General features: G+C 42.9%; 2 protein-coding genes across 13 annotated transcripts in view; one reads left to right on the top strand and one right to left on the bottom strand.

Annotated features, from left to right (window-relative positions):
- The first annotated feature begins 25 nt into the window (after nucleotides 1–25).
- Sra1 (steroid receptor RNA activator 1) lies at nucleotides 26–3,760 on the top strand. Of its 5 annotated transcripts, none has more exons than XM_051163026.1 (5): nucleotides 26–463; nucleotides 579–704; nucleotides 2,011–2,213; nucleotides 3,269–3,374; nucleotides 3,507–3,760. In XM_051163026.1, the coding sequence occupies exons 1-5, from the start codon at nucleotides 403–405 to the stop codon at nucleotides 3,710–3,712; spliced, it is 702 nt and encodes a 233-aa protein (XP_051018983.1). In that variant the 5' UTR covers nucleotides 26–402; the 3' UTR covers nucleotides 3,713–3,760. The 5 variants fall into 5 exon arrangements, with proteins under 5 accessions (XP_051018983.1, XP_051018982.1, XP_051018985.1 ...); XM_051163025.1 differs by having other exon boundaries at nucleotides 3,266–3,374; XM_051163028.1 differs by having other exon boundaries at nucleotides 3,491–3,711.
- A 1,123-nt stretch (nucleotides 3,761–4,883) lies between these two features.
- The window catches only part of Ankhd1 (ankyrin repeat and KH domain containing 1), a 111,906-nt gene continuing 95,781 nt past the window's right edge, over nucleotides 4,884–21,008 (bottom strand). For 3 of the 8 annotated variants that reach the window (XM_051163284.1, XM_051163286.1, XM_051163285.1), the window contains exons 30-36: nucleotides 17,625–17,798; nucleotides 15,971–16,225; nucleotides 14,730–14,878; nucleotides 13,589–13,753; nucleotides 10,726–10,835; nucleotides 5,893–6,066; nucleotides 4,884–5,754 (exon numbers count right to left, since the gene is read on the bottom strand). In XM_051163284.1, the coding sequence (XP_051019241.1) occupies nucleotides 5,751–5,754; nucleotides 5,893–6,066; nucleotides 10,726–10,835; nucleotides 13,589–13,753; nucleotides 14,730–14,878; nucleotides 15,971–16,225; nucleotides 17,625–17,798 (1,031 nt within the window). In that variant the 3' untranslated portion in view covers nucleotides 4,884–5,750. Of the gene's footprint in view, nucleotides 5,755–5,892; nucleotides 6,067–10,725; nucleotides 10,836–12,814; nucleotides 13,327–13,588; nucleotides 13,754–14,729; nucleotides 14,879–15,970; nucleotides 16,226–17,624; nucleotides 17,799–21,008 lie in introns of those variants that run through there. The other 5 variants (XM_051163290.1, XM_051163291.1, XM_051163287.1 and 2 more) reach the window with 4 other exon arrangements.

The raw sequence follows: 21,008 nt of genomic DNA, 5'->3' as shown, positions 1-21,008 counted from the left end.
CACCATGTAGTCTAACCAGGAATTGCCAGAGGACTATGGGAGCTTGGATGAGATTTGTCCAAGGCATTTCAGAAGACTTCTGAAGAGTTGACACATCTGAGTACCGAAGATGAGCTCTTGTTAGCAAGCCTAGAGGAAATGCTGTAAAGATTGTTCAAGGCAGTCTACTGATACATGAGCTTCCAGAGGTTGACCTGGTTAGGTTCGGCAGGAACTTCTGGTGTTTGAATTTGCATCTGAGAGCAAACTAGGAGACATTAGAAAAACCTACCTGTGTGATGCCTTGTGACAAGGCCCCCAGATCATTAGCCAGTTTTCCTTTAAGGAACTGGTGGCTGGCCCTATATATAGGCAGCTCCGAAACCACGCAGCGGCTGGAGAGCGTGAACTCCCGCCCCGGAAATGACGCACTGCCCTGCTGGCGGTGCGGAAGTGGAGATGGCGGAGCTGTATGTGAAGCCCGGTGAGCACAGCCGGCGGCCTGTGGGTACTCGGCGTACTCTGCTCTACCCCCAAAGCCCCATTGTAACCTCTGCTGGGTTCCCAGTCTCATTTCACACACTTCCTCGTCTTCGCAGGCAACAAGGAACGCGGCTGGAACGACCCGCCGCAGTTCTCCTACGGGCTGCAGACTCAGACTGGTGGACCCAAGCGCACGCCCCTTACTAAGAGGGTCGCGGCCCCGCAGGATGGATCCCCTAGAGGTGCGTGAGAGCAGTGGGAGGAGTCCTGTATGGAAACAGGGTTTTCCCCAGGACTCCATAAGGAGAGGGGTGGGCTCCAATAAGAGGCTCAGCGCCAGTGCTTTTCGAGCCCGTTCTTTCTGCAGCTCTGGTCAGTAAGTGGTATGTTGAACAAAAGGATTCTATACTCTCATTTAGACAGTTTTCAGATGTTTCCTGCCTAGATCTCTCCCCAGGATCCTTTGTATTATAAGCACGTCAGACTAAGTGTTATTTACTCATTTGTTTAATCGGTATTTACTGAGCTCCTGTCAAGAGCCAGGAACGGTCTGAGTGCAAACTAAAAAGCAGTGAACAAACTAAAAGGTCTTTGAATCCGCAGCCCTCATTAACTCGAGGTAAAATGACACATGAAAGAGCGATAGAGACTTTGCAAAGAAAACGGGGAAGACAGTTTCCTCGCAACCTAGGTATCTGGGGAATATTTAAGTAAATGTGGAACTATGACTACAAGTTAGGCTCTAAAAGATGCAAAAGCATTTCAAGCACAAGAAACAGGTAAAAGCAAAGTCTCTGATATGAGAACAACTTGCCTAGTTCAGAGACTGAAGTAGAGTGCTCTAAAAGGATTTTTTTTTTTTTTAATGGAGGGTTGGAAGACGGTGGATACTGCATTTAATTTGATATAACAGGCTTGAACATCACCAAAGGAGAGGGTGTGGATAGAGACCTAAAGAAGAACCAAGACAAAACCCAAGGGGTCTCCAGCACTTAAAGATTGCATAGAGAAGACTTGAGAATTAAATCTTAAATCAACAGTGAATATAGTTTAAGTAAGCTAGAGATAAGGGACCAGTAGACTTAGCGTTTCAGTGCAGTTGGATCTCTGAGTTTGAGGCCAGCTTGGTCTACAAAACAAGTTCCAAGACAGGCAGGGGTATGTAGCACAGACATGTCTTTAAATAAATAAGTAAAGAAAGAAAGAAAGAAAAAGAATGTGAAGGTTTTGTTTTGGTTTTTCAAGACAGGGTTTTTCTTTGTAGCCTTGGCTGTCCTGGACTCACTTTGTAAACCAGGCTGACCTCGAACTCCAGTGATCTGCCTATCTCTGCCTCCTGAGTGCTGGGATTAAGACATGGTCACTATGCTTGGTTTGTGAAGGGGTTTTGATAGCAAATACTAGAGCTTATTTATACATTCATGGGATGATGATGATATTTTATAGTTGATTCAATGTGAACAAAGTAAAGAGAAATGAGAAGATGGGAATAAAATGGTCCCTGGCAGGTACCAAGTCTTGTTGTTTGACCCAATATGAACATTTCAGCCCCAACTTCAGAAACTTCTGGACCACCTCCAGTGGATCATCCACCTCCGCCAAATAGGGCTTCTGGGCCTCCACCTATGGGGAGTTTTCCTGCTTCTGGTGTGGAGCCCCCAAATTCCCCAGCCATTGAGTCTGAGGCTCTGGTAGAAGATGTGCTGAGACCTTTGGAACAGGCATTGGAGGACTGCCGTGGCCACACGAAGGTAGGCCCTGGCACTTCAAGGAGTGGAAAGGACTTCTATCCAATCAAATCCAATGTGGTTCTTGAACATAGATCTGGTGGGCCCCTAAGGAATCTCTCAAAATCTTAACAAGAAAATGAACACTGATGTCAGGGGGATTCTCAGGACTTTTAAGGGCCAGTAATAGAGGCCTTATAGAGATGTTGCTTGATCCAGTTTGAACTTTTATTTAGCTTAAAAAAAAAAAAAAAAAGATTACACATGTGCCTGCATGCCAGAAGAGGGCACCAGATCTCATTATAGATGGTTGTGAGCCACCATGTGGTTGCTGGGAACTGAACTCAGGACCTTTGGAAGAACAGCAGTACTCTTAACTTCTGAGCCATCTCTCTAGACTTTGTATTTAACTCTTAATAGTAAATTATAAGTTTACTTGTTTTTGTAACAAGGCCATTCAGAGTCTAGTCTGTTCCTTTTGTTCATTTGGGAGAGACAAGCTGTGGACAAAGGGTTGAAGAACAGGAAAGCAGCATAGTGGCCCCATTGTTGGCCATGCTTTCCTTATTTGAACAGTAACTTGTATTTTTAAGACAGGGTTTCTCTGTTTAACAGCTCTGGCTGTCCTTGAACTCAAAGAGATGCCCCTGTCTCTGCCTCCTGAGCACTGGGATTAATGGTGTGTACCACCACGCCAAGTTTGAACAGTAACTTTAAGATAATCCTCTGAGGAGCTGAGGAGTCATTTAAAATTCTAGTCAGGTACAGTGGCACACAGCACGCAGGGAGGCAGAGGCAGGTGGACCTCTGTGAGTTTGAGGCTACAAAGTGAGTCCAGGACAGCTAAGGCTACACAGAAAAACCTTTTCTCAAAAAACCAAACAAACAAAAAGGGAGGGGGCAGGAATCTTGTCAATGTGTGTCTTTTGTCTTGGGAGATCCATGGGTTCCATCATATTTGTAATGGAGGGCCTCCTAATATTGGAAAGGGAATATGAACTCTAATGACCAAGAGCCAGACTCTTGAGTGAGAGCAAACGCATGCGGTGGCTGAGCTGGATGGGCCTCTGTCTCAGAAGCAGGTGTACGATGATATCAGCCGGCGCTTGGCACTGCTTCAACAACAGTGGGCTGCAGGGAAGTTGTCAACGCCTGTAAAGAAGAGGATGGCGCTGCTAGTGCAAGGTATGGGTGGGGACTATCCTGCCAGTGACAGCAGAACTACACAGAAGATGAGGTTTTACCTGATTGGGAGGGAAGAAATGGAAGACATGTCTTTTATTGCCATTTGTTTGCTTAAGCCCTGTCTTTCCTCAGAACTTTTACACCACCAGTGGGATGCAGCAGACGACATTCACCGCTCACTCATGGTTGACCATGTGACTGAGGTCAGTCAGTGGATGGTGGGAGTTAAAAGATTAATTGCAGAAAAGAGGAGTCTGTCTTCAGAGGAGGCCAAAGAAGAGAAATCTACAGTGGCACCTGAGAACCAGACAATACCAAACTTCTATCAGGCTCCATAATCCCGGGGCTCCCCAGACTCACTCCACATGACTTGCTATGCCTTGGTGTGGAAGTCCTCTTCTCATTTGGCTCCCTTTCACCACCAGGGAGACTACTGGTCCTGTTGGGCCTGACCAAAGATCCTACCTGAGCCACCACAAGGTCACTTGTTACTATAATATGTACATTTCAATAAACATCTCAGATGGTGAGAAGTGGGTAGGAAAGGTGAACCAATTCTGATGCCAAACTGGTTCTTCTTGGTGTCAGCTTCCCTGCTTCATGTTCCATTCATCACTCCTAGTTCCATTCATCAAGAAGGGCCTTGATGGTGGCACCCGCCTGTAATCCCAGCACTCGGGAGGCAGAGGCAGGTGGATCTTCCTGAGATTGAGGACAACCTGGTCTACAAAACATGTCCAGGACAGCCAGGGCTACACAGAGAATCCTGTCTCGAAAAAAAAAAGTGGGGGTGGGGGTTGGGGGGGTGCTTGGTGGGCACATCCAGATTGCTACCTGCTTTTCTCACAATTAGACTGAAAAGCATATTCTTTGTAATGTGGCCTGGTGTCTGTCTAATTTCATTTTAGCCTGAGAACAGATTCGAACTGGAAACTTTAATGTCAGAAGAAACCATTCCTTTTGGTGTATTGCTATAGAGATAGAACCAGTAATGGGCATTTCTGTTGTTTAAAGAAGACCAGATTTCTGCATTTCTGTTGGCTGTAATAGCATATACGTGTGGTCCTAATACGTGAGACATGGAGACAGGAAGAGGAGTTCAAGGTTACCCTGTACTACATAGTTTGAGGCCAGCCTGAACTATGTGGAGATTCTGTTTCAACAACAAAGACTACATTACTGATATGTGAAGTCAGGATGCTCTGATTTACCAAGCAAGGCAATGCCTTATTTTGGGTTTTAGTGTAGGCTCTATAGTCTTTGTTTAAAAAAAAAAAAAAAAAAAAAAAAAAGGATGAGCGCTCTGTCTGCATGTATGCTTATACACATCAAGAGGGTATGAAATCCCATTATAGATAGTTGTGGGATGTGGTTTGGTTGCTAGGACTTGAACTTAGGACAGCTGGAAGAGCTGCTAGTGTTCTTAACTGCTGAGCTATATGTAGCACCCTCCCAAAGTCATTGCTAACACTTAAAAAAAAAAAAGGGGGGGGGGAAACACCCAGATACAATGGTCCACACCTGTAATCCCAGCACTCTCAGAGGCAGAGGTGGATCTCTCTGAATTCGGGATCAGCTTGGTCTCGAACTCCCCCAACCCCTTGCAAAAAGCAAACAGCCAAATCCAGAAATATATGGTGGTTTGTGCTGAGAAGAGAGGATACATATTTTCCATCATTGAACCAGGGACAGATACTTAGAGGTGGGAAACAGAAATGCAGGAGAGATTAGGAATGGCAATAAACTGAAACTGCATCTCTTCCAGGAGTCCATTTTACAACTGGATAGGGAGGGGCTGCTGTAAAGGTCCAATTCCAGGATGGCTGCTTCCTGGAAAGATAGGAACAGCCAGCCCTTGGCAAAGGCTCAGACTATTGCTGTTTATGGCAGGGCAGTTCCAGCAGCCTTCCCTCATGGCCTACCTCAAGTCTTAAATGCTGCTGGAAGTGGGCTAGTGGGAGCTGGGAACAGACTTGGAGTCTCTGTCAGGGTTGCTGGGTAGCTCAGTTGTGCAGCTGAGCATTGAGTACTGAGGAGAATAATGGAGCCAAGACATTTCTTTGAAGGTTTACTAAGCAGCCAGAAGGTGACATCCTCTTTCCCCAGTGCCAGCCCTGAGGAGCGAGCCAGGAGGACTTTATGTGTAGACCAGAGAAAGCTAAAGGCTTGGCAGGTTGCCCACTGCTGTCCCTGGTCTAGCTGCCTCAGAACTAAAGGAAGCCCAAAACCAACAAGTCACTCTTTTCCAGATTAGACGAGGCCCGCTGGCCTTCGGATACCCTAGAAGAGATGGTGGCAATAGTGGCATAAGGGTTCCTTCCGTGACTCCACACAGGTCATCTTGCACTGGATTACATGTCCATTTCAAATTGTTCGTCATCTGGGGAGAGAAGGCAAGAGAGCACAGTTACTTACCCATCTATGTTTTTGTAAGCCCAGCTAGTACAGAAACTCCTCTTGGAATTGAACCCTAATGCTCCTTCACAAAGGCAGTTAATAGCTGCTCCTACTTTCTCACCGGTTATCTCTTCCTCTGTCAGCTTCTGTTCCTTCAGCAACTCCAGTTTGGAGGGTGGTACTGTTAGGAGAGTTGTGACCCCGGGAATCTGCGGGAGGCAGCAGGGGGGCGTCCTGGCAGTGGGTGAGTTCTTGCACTCCAGCAGGAATTTTCGGTCGTAGATGATCCTGGTGCCTGTGAAGGAGTTAGCACTGAAGAGTCAGGAACCTGACCACAGATTACTTCCCATTCAGTCGGCAATCATGCCCAACCAAGTGCAGCCTAAGCATCATTAAGTAAGGCAAGTTGAACAGTTTAGCTAGTCCAAGTAGTGCTTCAGGCTAGGATGGTGGTGGTGGGAGTTACCGTCTTGAGAAGGAGTACCACACTTTAAGCTCAGGTACTTGATGCTGTTAGTCCATACTTCAGAGATTCATTGCTTTGGTGTATCAAGTGGGGCCTAACTGATTAACCTCTCTCCTAAAAAGCTCAATAATACTTAAGAATTTCACCCAAGCCAGGTGTGGTGGCGCATGCCTGTAATCCCAGCACTCACAGAGGCAGAGGCAGGTAGTTCTTTGAGTCCAAGGCCTACAAAGCGAGTCTAGGACAGGCAAGGCTACATAGAGAAACCTTGTCATGACCACCCACCCCACCCCACCCCCCGCAAAAGAATTTCATCCAGTTAGCCTCCTGGGCTCTTACCTCTTGCAAAGGGAGGTGCAAAAGTCCTTTAGGGTTAGCTAGCCTCACCCATGGGAATACAGCCAGCAGTCCTCAAAGAGCCCTGCCCTGTTCTGCTTCCATATGGCAGAAACCTGCTTGCCAGCCTAGCAGCTCATGACCCAATGCTGCTACATAACACTTGCTGCTTTCTGTTGAGGTTACCTTCTACTGCAGCAGTTTTCAACCCATAGGTTGCTACCCCCTGGAGGTATGTGTCAAACGACCCTTTCACAGGGGTCCCTAAGACTATCAATATCAAAACACACAGATATTTCCATTACTATACATAACAGCAAAATTACAGCTAAATAGCAACAAAAGTAATTTTATGGTTGGGGGTCACAACACGAGGAACTCTATTAAAGGGTCACAGCATTAGGAAGGTTGAGAACCAGTGTTCTACTGGGACTTAAACTATAGTAGTATCAATGATTTGGCGCAGCATAGACATGAAGCACAGCAAAGAAGCACTAGAAAGCGGGTTTAAAGCATTGCTTTAGGGTTTTTTTGAGAAACAAGTTTCAAATAGTTTCCCTCAATGCTAAAATCTGGAGAGATGCCCGAGGAAGCAATTCCAAGGTCGACCCCACCCCACCCGCATACTGTCCCGTAAAGCACAGACCCCTGCCCTGCCGGCTGACCTCCCGGGGTAGTGGCGTATAGTGTGCCGCCCGGCGTGGTGCTGTAGCTGTCTGGCAGCCGGTCCCGGCACCCTGGGATTGGGCAACTCGTGGACGTAGACATAGCGAGCAGCAGGAAACTAACAACCGGTGCCTTGAAAGCGCAGAAATCAGCTCTGGGGTGTAGGGAGTCGCAGTTGACCACGTGTGGCAGCAAGCAACAACACTAGGATACGTCACACCCGGGGCGGGCCATTGGCCAGTCACTCAAGCTGTGGGCTCCGCCCACACGCCCAGAGACTGCTCAGGCTCTGCACTGACCTGAGAGATGTTGAGTTTATTTACTAGTTACACCTGGATGTTGGGAGGAGCAATGCAGTATATTATTAATTACATTTTATGATGAAAAATATGCCCATAGATCTTGTGTGGAAGAGGGGAAGATAGGAACCTACTTGAGTGACTTTAGTCCAGCTTTGTAGTGCCTCTGATAGCAATTTGCTGGACTTGGTCACACAGTGTCCTGATGACTTGCCCTTTAGCACAGGAGGATGGTCAGAAGCTTTGTGACTTAAGGTTTAGTACACTAAGAGATGGAGGAGGGGAAGGCTGTAGTCAAGCGTACAGAGGCCAGCCCTGTGATTAGACATAGCTAGCTAAGGGCTTGTCGAGGATAAAGTAGGCTTAGCTTGCTAGCTCTCTGAAAAGGAACATCAAAGACAGGCTTGCCTTAGTGCATTTTATTTTATTTTAGATTATATTTTAGACAGGATCTCACAGTCCTAGTTGTCCTGGAACTTGGTATATAGAAGACCAGGCTTGTTTTGAACTTGGAGAGCGAGCTGCCTCTACCTTTGAGTGCTGGCCTTAAAAGTATGCACGACCAAGCCCACCTAAGACTGAATTTTAAAGAATATTTAAACACAGTGTTATGACAGGCAACTCGTGTTAATGCAGAAGCTGCAGGCTTTCAGAAGCAAGTGAACATGTATTTTATTATTCCCCAAAAGGTATTGGAATCTCTTACAAAGTGGTGCATATCTAAGCAGACTGGATAATTGTCTGACAACCCTGCTTTTAAGCAAACTGAGAAAGTAGCCCAATGGCTAAGAGTGGGGGCCTAGAGTAGAGAGTATGGTGATATTGAAGATGAGTCCATCAGACAGTGGCAATGCAGACAGAGAAATGGATGAAATCTGTATACAGAGAAGGACAACGTGGCAGCCAGTGAGATGGCCCTGCAGATTAAGGTACTTGTTGGCAAGCCTGATGATCTAAATCCCATCCCTGGGACTTCATAAAGAGGAAGGGCAGGGGCTGGGGAGATGGCTCAGTGGTTAAGAGCACTGCCTGCTCTTCCAAAGGACCTGGGTTCAATTCCCAGCACCCACATGGCAGCTCACAACTGTCTGTAACTCCAAGATCTGACACCCTCACACTAATGCACATAAATAAAAAACCTAAATAAAATATTTTTTAAAATATTAAAAAAAAAAAAAAAAAAAAAGAGGAAGGAGAGACCCAATTCTGGCAAGCAATCCAGGCAGTGACATGCATTTGTGTTTCCCCACCCCTACCCCCCAATAAATGTAACTCCCAGTTTCCTGGTTTGAGAGTCTTGGTAGCTGGAACATAAGAGGGAAAAAACAAAAGGGGGCACGCAGAGTAACAAGATAGAGTGCTGTAAGAGCGGTAACAAATGTTCAAGGGGAGGACTTTGTCTGGATATGACTAAAATGAAACACAAGAGTATATGGGATATGGTCATCTGAGAAGATACAGTGCAAGAAGAGGTCTAGCATACGAATAATTTAATTAAGAAAGTGATTCGCCAAAACAGACTGAGAAATAGAACTGTAAGGGCTGGTTGTATGTGGTGGCACACTCCTTTACTCCTGGCACGGTGAACACAGAAGCAGGCAGATCTCCAAGTGTGAGGCCAGCGTGGTCTACATGGTGAGACAAACAACACAAAAACTACAGGGGCTGAAGAAGCACCTCAGCTGGTAGAGGGCTTGTGCAGCAGCCCAGGGTCCTGGGGTTGATCCCTAGCACTGCCAAAATGAGAACAAAAACCAAACAGAATGTAGAGGATTTCAAGAAAAGTGCTTGATGTGAACTGAGGTCTTCCTTCTTTGAATGTCTACTATAAACAGTAGGCAGCACTACTACTATTGCTTTTCTTAAATTACTTTTTTCTCCCCCTGAGACAGGGTTTCTCTGTGTATCCTTGACTGTTCTGGACTCTTGTAGACCAGGCTGGCCTTGAACTCACAGCGATCTGCCTGCCTCTGCCTCCCGAGTGCTGGGAGTAAAGGCGTGCGTCACCACTACCCGGCCTAGATTACTTTTTTATAACATATTGTGGGCTGTCAGGGCTAGGAAACTGGAGAGAAAGGCAGACTCCACATCCACACAACATGGATAAAGCATTAGAAGTTTAAGTTACAGGATTAACACTTATTACCATTGATACAGAAGCAAAAACAACCAAGCAGAAATCAAACCAAAAATTGTGCCTAGGAGATACAATTAAGCCTGAAAGGCAAATACCAGGCACTTAACACTTAAGCAAACACCTTTGAATTCCCAGTAGTGCCACCAAAATAAAGCAAACAAAGCTGGGTATGGTGGCATATCTTTACTCCCAGCACTAAGTACATAGAGGCAGGTGGATCTTGTCTATAAGTGAAAAGTACTCATGGGCAGATGTGAAATCAGCTAACATTTTTAAGATCTTGTCCTCTAATTTAGGTCTTGAAGCCCAGGCTCATGTGCCCTATTATTATTATTTTGATATGGAGGACTTCATTACGTTGTTCAGATTGGTGATTCTCCTGCCTCAGGAGAAACTTCCAGGCAAATGCCTCCATGCCTGGTTTCATGACCTTTACTGGATGTGGCATTAACACACTTAGGATTTTGATACTTTAAACCTCTTTTCCACATTCATTTCCTAAAGTAGAGTGGAGGTGAAAGACCTTGTCTGTGTTCAATTGCCAAATCACTGAGGGTAAAGAGGAAACACAACGTCATCACAGCCCTTATCCCAGGACAGGGTCCTTGGGACGATATGACCGACCAGGTGCATTGTTTGGTAGAAGTACTTGCTCGTCATAGAACAAGATGTTCAGAAGCTGTTTTCCTACAGGCTTGTTTGTCTCTTCTGGGTTTACAACGTGGTCCAAAGGTCTTCAACACTAGGATAGAGCCATGCATAACAAGTCCTCCCCTTTGGTCTTTTGCTGGGGAGGTGTAGGAGGTGTTGAGATAAACATCTCATGGAGCTGAGGCTGGTGTTAAAATCCAGATTTCCCCAACTTCCACAGTGCAAGTAAGTGCTAGGCATACAAGGGTGCACCACAATGCTGGACTCTGTTTGGCTTAGAACTCATAGGCCTCACTTTCCCTTCTATAAGCTGACTTAAGCTGAGGACAGACCTCTTGTGTAGTAGTGTTGTGGTCGGGAGGAGGATGAACAGAAACTATAAGGTTTAAGACTTCTTACCTCTGGTTAGAGGAGGCCACCATTAGATGTCCATTTCTCTTCTTTGGTCTGGTTAGCTGAGGTGATGGAATTTCCCCCTTGAGAGCAGGGACTGAAGAAAGCACACTGGCCTATAAAAGGGCAAGTCAGCACACTGTAGCCACACAGTTTTAAAGTGTTTTAAAACATCAATAATTTTATTACACTGAACATTACTTGAAAGAAGTGGATCCAGAAACCTTGAAAATAGAATTTTATTCCTTGAAAGAGCTATTATTCTCATGTGATTTGACATGTGCCTTACTTAGCAGGACATTTCTTAAAAACTTAAGGGCTCACTGTAGATGTATAACTTTTCTTCTGTTTCCACTAACTTCCAAAGCAATACTGGTCTCTAGAATAGAAGGCTTTTGATTCTAATTTTCAGGACTGTAAACATTTGTTTCTAGTATTCCCAATGCTATCCACCATCCATTTTCATCCAGGAAAAAAAAAAAAAAAAAAAGGAAGAAGAAAATCTGTGTTAGAACTACAAGACTCCTTTGGGTTAATTTAAATTTGATTTCATGTTCAGATGGGGAATGTGAAGCCCAGAAAAATGAGATGACTTGCCTAAAGTCACACAGTTGTAAGTGACAGAAACGAAATAGGGTTTAGTCCTTAACTCTCACTCCACTGCACCCATACTGCCTCCCTCCATCCCTGGTATGTTTTGAAAATAATCAAGTTCTTACCTGAGCTAGGTTTTATCCAATGTTCAAGTTGGTAAAATAGCAGTAAAGTAATGTCAGGAAGAGGCAGGAAGAGGAAGAAGAGATTATAGCAGGTAAAATAGGGCTGGGATTAGGCTACCAAGATCCAAATAGAAAGGAGGGCGATGTTGGTGTAAGGGGAGGAGGGTCTCCCCAGGAGCTCCTTCTACTGCACAATCCCTCATTTTCTCTAATTCTCTAGGAGTTTCTCCTTCCTTTCTTTTATGGGTTCTAGTTCCCGAGACAGATTTTCTTCTATTGTTGTATTGAAAGTTTAAACATAGATTTAAGGGTTCCTCCAGATCATTCAAATACTTTACAAGATACATAGATGACTAAAGGGACCATTCTGCTCTAGAGTGAGATGCTCCTTGAGAAGATCTGATACGATCATTATAAAGGCAATAAACTTTCCACCAGTGATACTTTCCAAATTCACCAAAAAGATGAGAAATGAGTTAAGGAAGCTTTCTCATATGTGTATGGAATATCAGAGAACCCACACGTGTTAGTTCTCACACAGAGCTAACGTGTCATTTCTGACCTGGTGATGGCTTAGGACACAGGCAGAGCTGATTAGAGTAGAACAGTGCTGCTTGCATGATCCTTTGCTCTTAGTTGTTGGGTGGGTGCACGTGGGTGCCACACACACTCACACATTCTCTTTTGCTTTCTCTCAGTCCCAGAAACTTTTTTTTTTTAAATTTTATTTTTTAAATACTGTTTATAAAGCTGGATACTGAACTAACTAAAACACAATTGACAGCCAGATGCTTTAGTAGGAGAATTTCCTTTCTCTGTCAGATTCTTGGCACAGCATATAGTTTGGCCAACCTATTCCAGGCTTTTTGTGATGAATTTGTTAAATGTAGTGGCTCTTCATTTTTGAGGCCATTGAACTAAACCCAGCATTAGTCACAATTCACTGTAAGTTAACAGAAGTCTCCCTTCCCCTATTTCTTATGTCTCAATTCAAATGCCAAGAAGGATAAAAGGAACACAAAGTAAATGATTTGGGTGTCCCTAAATCTGTTCAGTGTTAAGTGAGTGAAGCCTAAGGTTCTTACCGACACAGTCATGATCCATAAAGAGCAAAACCTACCAAGTGGCCTACCTGCTAATGTCAGCTAAGATAAACTGTCAGGGCTTGAGTGTCCTCATATTTAAAAAGATGAAAGACAAGAGAACAAGAAATAGCTAACAAGCTTTAGTAGTGCTTTTATGGCTGGCAGAGAATAGACTCTAGAGCATTAAATGTGAAAAAACAAGCTACAAATAAATACAGCACTAGGAATCTAGTTCAATATGACTTTGGATTGGCTGGTATCTTCATGACCACTGAAAGGATCACACCCCACTTCTAAACACTGTTCATTTTTTTTATTGAATATTCTGGTAAATATTTCACATTAATACAGGCTACATTAAGTAGAGCCACTATATGACAAGAAATTTACTTATATTTTTCCTTATAAGTATGTAAACAATTATACATGTATTTACCATTCTAAAAAGTTGAAACATGTAATCATCTAATTCTCTTCTGCATACAAGTAGCATTCAGTATGTTTAGCCAAAAGCACTAGGTTCATTTGATCTCAAGTCAAAAATGGCTAAACTAACCAGAGAACATACTCAGGTGGATAGGAAGTCAATTTGTTCTTACACAATGGGCAATCAAATTTCCATTGCTAAAATCTCAGAGAATATTTTAGTTAGGCACATTAAAAAAACAAAACAAAAAAACCCCCAGAGTTCTTCCATAGTCATAGGTTTCCCAAACAAGGCTAAAGAGGAAAGACCTTCTAACTTAGTTGACATATTTGAGATGCATGTTTCCAATATGAGGTGCCCACGTGCCAGGCCATATCTGAAAAGGGGGAGGAAAAATTGGAATTTCTAATTAGGAATCTTTACACATTTGTGAAATGAATATATAAATTCAATGGCAATTCACTGTTTCTGCCTAGGAAGAATACACATACAAGAAATAGAATGTTTAGTACCATCATCTTGATAATGAAAAACTTAATTTTAGATTAACAGTCATTATTTGGACCTTATATTTCCCCTCAAATTCAAAGAATCACATGACAAATCTAAAAAGTGGAAGAGCTTTAAGCCTGCTTTACCTGCTGGGCGTCAGTGCATTCAGTTGAATTCTGGATAACTTTTATCATAGGGTTCCAAGCAGGGTCTGGGTTGTGAAGGCCATTGAACAGTGGGCCCCCTGGAACGTCAGCAAGCTGAGGATGAGAGGGTATAATGGTGCCTCCATACATGGAAATCGGAAGACCCTAAGACAGCAGAAAAAGAAGTCTTATTCATGAGATGACGACAGATAACAATTCCATTAATTCCAGCTGAGACCTCTCTAACTCTATGCAATAACTTCAGAAGATTCTACTAGTGCATCAGGCACAGTATTGAAAAAAATCAAGTGTTTCATTTGTATTTTAATATTGTTCAATAAGAGAAAGAGGAGAAAACAAAATAAAAAGAACAAATTTAAATCAAAACTCATCCAATAAAAAGTTACTAGAAACTTTCCCACAATGGATAAGACTATAAAATATAAAATACTCGCTAGATGGTGGTGGCTCACACCTTTATCCCAGCACTCGGGAGGCAGAGGCAGGTGGATCAGAATTTGAGTCTAGCTTGGTTTACAGAGTGTGTTCTCAGGACAGCCAGGGATACACAGAAAAAACCTGTCTCAAACCTCTCTCTTGCCCACCCTCCTCCAAAAAAGTAAAAAAATTAAAAATTAAAAAAAAAAGGAAAAGAAAAAGAGAATAGCTGTGTGTGGAGGTACACACCTTTAATCCTGGGCAGAGGCAGGCATATCTCTGTGAGGTCTAGGCCAAGGGATACATGGTGTGACCCTATCTCAAAGGTGGGGGGGGGGGGGGAGAGTAATTCTATATGAGTGTTTACAGCTATAGTCTGGCTATTAGGCACCCAGGAAACTGTAAGAGCACAAAAGAACACCAAACTCAATAGGCAGTTCTTTAGAGGGTAGAGGCCTCCCTCAAATTGTGGCACAGAAAGCAAAGGAGAACGCAAATTTCTCAGGTCTTTATATAAGGATGGGGACATCCTCAGGACAATTGAGGCCACAGTCCTGTAAGGGACCCAGTCTTAAAACTGAATAGAAGACCCGACAGTCATAGAAGCAAAAGGGTGACCTCCACACAAAGTACTCCTTAACACGCGGTTCCCGTGGCTGGCAATGCCTGCCCACTCACTGTAGAAACCCCACAGAGCACTCACCATGGGCTGGTGGAAAACGTTGGAGGGAGCTACCATTCCAGAATCATCTCTCTCCATTGGCTGATGCTGGGAGAATGTGCTTGGGTCTGATAATTGTTGATGCATTGGATGGTTCCCTAAAACAGACTGTGACCAACCTGATAAGCCTTCTGGAAAAGAGAATTGAAAATAGTGTCTAGTGTTTATCTGCATAAAACAATAAAATATTACCACGTTTTTATCTCTTTGTATCAAATTTGATCAAAATAATGGTTCTCAAGAGTTCCAAGAACATTTATCACAACCTGGCAAGCCACAACCAATCAATCAAACAAACAAAAAACAAGTTCCTAGAAAATAGGTGAATGCCCCTGCATATTCCTAATTCCTTATCTGAGAGAATCCAAACAATCCTGTTCTACGCTGTAAACCTTAAGCTAGAAAGGAATTATACTTTGAGTCATATTCTGTTTGAGAAAGGAACCCATTCTGGTAGCCCAGGCTGGCCTGGAACTCTTGCATCAGCCACCTGAGCCACCATGTTCAGCACAATCTTTTATTCCTGATCAATTCTATAGATCACCTCCTACCTCCAAAATATTCTAGACTAGGATAGAAATGAATCCTTCAGAGATATGAAAACATTTCTCTCACTGAATGCTCAGTATAGAAACTAAAGATATTTCTTCTTTTATACTTTGGTATGTTATGTCTGTGTGCCCATAAACAACCACAGTTTTTACCTTTGTGTACTATTAGAAAGCCAGCTCATGGTGTGGTGTAGTCAAGGCTGTATCACCAGTCTTTGGTTTTGTGAGAGAAAGCCTCACTGTGTAACAGCATAGACTGGGACCTGAACTCCTTCTGTAACTCATGCTGATCTGGAACTGGTGACCTTCCTGCCTAAGGGTCCCAAGTGCTGGAACTACAGTGTGTACCAATACACACATGCTTAAGGAATTCAGTTTTTGGGGAAAAAAATTTTAGGTGTATGTGTGCATGCCTGAGTGTATGTGTGTACCACATGTAGGAGCCCAGAGGCCTGAAGAGGCATCAGATGCTCTGAACTAGGGTTATGGGTAACTGTGAGCTGCCATTTGGGTGTTCAGAACTGAACCCAGGTCCTCTGCAAGCGCAACAAGTGTTTCTAACCACTCAGCCACCTCCCTAGCCCTTCTCCCCCACTCCTAGAATTAAGCTGCAATTGCAAACTCTAATAACTTACTCAAAATGTCTCAGTAGACAGAATAAGGTAACTATACCTGACATAGCATTGACACCAAATGACCAGATCCCACTGTGTCCAACAGGAGCAACAAAACTGGTCCCTACAGGGGCTTGTGCAACAGATCCTCCCTGCCGAATCCTGGCGAGTCTCTCTGTTCCAATAGGAGGAGGAATCTTTCGATCTTGACTGGCACTGTTTCCTTTTGGTTGCTGGCCCAATGTTGGAGGTGCAGAAGTGGCTGAAAGGGGTGAAGATGATCCCGAAGAAACAGATGGAATAGGAGAGTCACCTGGTGGCAAAATATTTCTCTATTGTTTTATTACACATAAAAACTAAAGGAATATGAGAAACCTAGTAAAGATCTATTCCTATAACATAGGTTCTGTAAAGAAAAGTTCATTTAAAAGGACAATTCAAATGAAAAAGAAAAATCAAACTATTGTTTAGTCTAATTCTGCCTGAAATTAAGTATGAAGCGGTTATAAGGCTTTCCCCCAACAGAACTGGACAAACTAGAAAAGAGTTTGCTATTATACTAAATAATCCTCTGAAAATATCTTTAACTACATCTTACATTTATTGAGACAGTGTTTTAAAAGGACTTAGATTACTGTCTGTAAAATGCCTGTGAATTTGCTAATTCTCTCCTGCTTTTTTGTTTTTGTTTCTTCAAGACAGTGTTTCTCTGTGTAGCCTTGGCTGTCCTGGCCTCACTTTGTAGACCAGGCTGTAAATGTTAAAATCATTCTAGAACTTAAGTGATAGATTTAATTCTTCCATGGATTTAGGTATTATGTGTAGTTTTCTTTGTCACAAAGACTAATACAGACCATGTGTGGTGGCACATGCCTTTAATCATGGTACTCTGGAGGCAGAGGCAGGAGGATCTCTTTGAGTCTGAGGCCAATCTAGTCTAAAAAGTAAGTTCCAGGATACCCAGGTCTACCATTAAAATACCTTGTCTCAAAAAACCAAGGAAATGGGCTGGAGAGATGGCTCAGCAGTTAAGAACACTTCCAATGGTCCTGAGTTCAAGTACTAGCAACCACATGGCAGCTCACAACCATCTGTAATGGGATCTGATGCCCTCTTCTCGCATGCAGACTTAGATGTAGGCAGAGCACTCATACATAATATACATTAAACAAACAAACAAACAAACAAAAAACCAAGGGAATTAAAAAGTAAGAACTACTTCATTAAAAACAAAACAATAACAAAAATCAAAGCTGTAGCTTAGTGCTGAAGAATTTGCCTAGTTATGTGCAAGGCTCAGAGCTCAATTCCTAGAACAAGGTGTGTCAAGGAAAATATTGCATATTATGTGACACCAAATAATTCACATGTCCTAAATTCTAAAATAAGCTAAAATAAAGGTATATCTATAAAGGGTAGTAATTCTTTCATAAAATGTAAAACTAAGTGTGAAGTCATACCAGAATGACCAGGTACAATCAGCTTCTTTTCAGAATTGAGAAATTTCACAACACTGCCCTCACAAGGGCCTTTTGAAAATTACTGTGTATTACTAATTTTTGACCCAAAGTCCAGTGGAAACATTTTTGGTTTGATCGCATATAAACCTCCAGTATTTGCACATTGCTTGTTTCGCTAAAACTACTACATAGAAACAAATGGCTTAACAACTTATTCAAGATTCTTTGGAAGAGTTTCTCTAGGATTCCTACATGTGTTTGAGGCACTTGTCCAAGGATGGGGAGAAAAATGTTGTCTGTTGAAACTAGGCGTCCCGACAGGTGCTGGCCCTTGCAGGAAAACCCTTGCCCCTGGTATGCCAGAGAGACTTGTCAGAGGAGCAGCAGCAGACGGGGAGTTGCCTGAAGGATCGATGGATGGCAACCCTGAAATAAAACAGGTTTAAGACAATCAATCAGCTGAGGCTTTAAAATGGAAAGCTGAAGGTTTACTTAATATTTTTTTCAAGATAAAGAAACATGGCTTATTTTCCATAAATTACAGAAAAATGAACTTGTGCATATGATACTATATTCCCAAACCCAATGTTTTATAATCAGAAGACTATCATCCAATATCCCTAACTAGAGGAAAGTGAGTGCAATGCCTAAAAACGGAAGTCTTAAGGAATGTAAACACAGGAAATAAAATTCCACAAGCAAAACATATATGCATATTCAATTTAAAAAATGGAAGTCATCTGAAGTAATAATGTTCTGGATAAATCTTCCAGCTTTTGTTACTGAATGGAACATAAAATAAGATCATATTGTGTATGTCTACATGGTATTTGCCCAGTAATGCCTGCATTTCCTTCTGAGGAAAATCTTTTAAGTATAGCTAGTTAGTTACAAAGATATGGTAATTTCCAATGAAGATGAACAATAGGTTTATCAATGTTTCTCTTTCACCACAAAAATAAAAGCCCACTAAAACAACATCCATTTCAGTGTTTTCATAAACAAAAGTGCAAACTATATCACAGTTTCTATTAGCTTGTATAAATCTGAATTTAGAGCACTTTCCTTAAATTCTACTGATTTGCGTAGTTGAGTGTATTAGAAATATGACACAAAGTTCTAGAAAAAGATTTTAGTAGGTGCTCATTTCCAGTCCATAGTAAGTAGTTTTTGGTTACTTATTTTTATGTATACACCACACAAATGTGTAGACATCATGCATTTGGGATTTGGTTCTCTTGGTCTGGGGATTGAACTCAGATGGTCAGGCATAGTGATAGGCCACCTGGCAGCCCACAAGTAGTTACACCCACGTCCAGCTTTATACTTATTATTTTATTTTTTAACTTTATTTATTTATGTGTATGCATGTTTTGCCTGCATGTATGTATGTAGACCACATACATACCTAGTACCTTCAGAGGCCAGAAGAGGGTATGGTGGTGCACTAGGAGGCTGAGGCAGGTGGCTCTCTGTGAGTTCAGACCAGCCAGAGTTATAGATGTGAGAGTCTGTCTCAATTAAAAAAAACAAAACCAAAAGGAATATGTGGAATGCTGAGTGTGAAGCTGGAGTTACATGGTTGTACTCTAAATTGCCTCTTGAGCCATCCCTCCAGCTTTTTTTTTTTTTTGTGATTGGCCTGAATTCATAATATAGACCAGGACGACCTTGAACTCTGCCTGCCTCTGCCTCCCAGGTGTTAATTAGAGACGTATGTCCCCATGCCTAACCAAAAGGTTAATCATCAGCTTAACAATTATAAGTAATAATAATAATATTACTTAACTAAGTTAAATAAACTCATTTTGTTCTGCCAAAGGAAAAAAGTATAAAATGGGGTAGAGAAACGACTTGGTTGGTAAAGCAGTTGCTGTATAAACAGAAGGACCTGGACTTGATCCCAGGCACCTAGGGTCAGTCTGTGCATTTATACCCAGCGCTGGCAAGGGGGAGTCGGGAGGAGCCCAGGCACCTAGGGTCAGTCTATGCATTTATACCCAGCACTGGCAAGGGGGAGTTGGGAGGAGCCCAGGCACCTAGGGTCAGTCTATGCATTTATACCCAGCGCTGGCAAGGGGGAGTCGGGAGGAGCCCAGGCACCTAGGGTCAGTCTATGCATTTATACCCAGCGCTGGCAAGGGGGAGTTGGGAGGAGCCCAGGAGGTTGCTGGCCAGCCAGTCTAGCTAAGTTGGTGACCTTAAGGTTCAGAGAGAGATCCTGTCTCAAAAAACAAGGTGGAGAAGGACTGGTGATGTGTGTCACAGTCAAGGGCCTTGCCACCATCAAGCCTAATGATCCAAGGCTTTATCTTAGGAACCTATGCTGGGGAAAGAGAACTAACTCCTGCAAGCTGTCTTATAACCTCCATATGCACGCTGTGCCGTGTGTCTACATGTAGACATACATATCTCTCTCACACACACAATGTAAAGCATACGTAAAGTAGAGGAGGAATGAAGAGATGATTCAGAGGTTAAGAACATTCTGCTGGTCTTTCAAGACCTGAGCTTGGTTCCCAGTGCTATGCCTGGTGGCGCATAGCTGCCCATAACTCTAGCACCAGGGAATATGACACTCTTATCTGAGAGCACTGGCACACAGGCACATAAATATACATGCAGACGCGCCAGGTGCTGTGGTGCAAGCCTTTAATCCCAGCACTCAGGGAGGCAGAGGGAGAGGCAGGCAGATTTCTGTGAGTTCAAGGCTAGCCTGGTCTACAAAGCAAGGACAGGACAGCCAAGGCTATACAGAGAAACCCTGTCTCAGAAAACCAAAAAAAAAAAAAAAAAAAAAAAAGCACATATATGCAAACATTAAAAATAAAAGAAATAGGGCCGAACAGTGGTGGCACACATCTCTGTGAGTTCGAGGCCAGCCTAGTCTAAGAAGTGAATCAAGGACAGCTAGGGCTATTACACAGAGAAACCCTGTCTTGAAAAACAAAATAAAACAACAACAATAAAAATAAAAGAAATAATAGCTGGAGAATCACTGAGGACATCTGACACTTAGCCCCAGCCTCCAGGTGCATGTGCAAACACCTTACCCCATCTTCTTCCCATAAGAAAAGTAAAAAATATTTTCTGTCAAGGTCTGAGCACAGTAACAATGAGTTCCTTCATACAGAGGATTCTGAAACTGTCTACTAGTTTCCCAAAATGAACTCACAATAGATGTTTACTTACAGAAAAGAAAAAAGTGTAGACAATAGTCTTGTAGGGCTAGATCTCTATTTGAGAAACAAAAGCTATGTCTGAAAAGACAAGTACATCTAAACTTATCTGAAATAAAAGGTAAGGCGACACCATATCCAGAAGAACATACATAAGTAGCAAACAACCAGCAAAAGGATGGCATGAGCTAAAGAGCAGTTTTCCAATCGGAAGAGAAATATTAAGTGGCAGCAGTGTTTCTTTCTCCCTAATTATTTTTCATTATGTGTTTGTGTGTGTCTGTGTATGTGCATCTGAATTCAGAAGAGGGCTTCAGATCTCATGGAGCGAGTTATAGGCAGTTGTGAGGCACATGATGTGGGGGCTACAACTGAACTCAGGTCCCCTGGAAGAGCAGAAATTGCTCTTAACAGCTGGCTCATCTCTCCAGCCACCAACAGTGTTTCTTTTCTTTTT

Source organism: Acomys russatus, chromosome 20 (assembly GCF_903995435.1).
Source record: "Acomys russatus chromosome 20, mAcoRus1.1, whole genome shotgun sequence".
In the NCBI taxonomy this organism is placed as follows: domain Eukaryota; kingdom Metazoa; phylum Chordata; class Mammalia; order Rodentia; family Muridae; genus Acomys; species Acomys russatus.
Note: the sequence above shows the minus strand (reverse complement) of the source record. Positions and strands in the feature narration are given on the sequence as shown.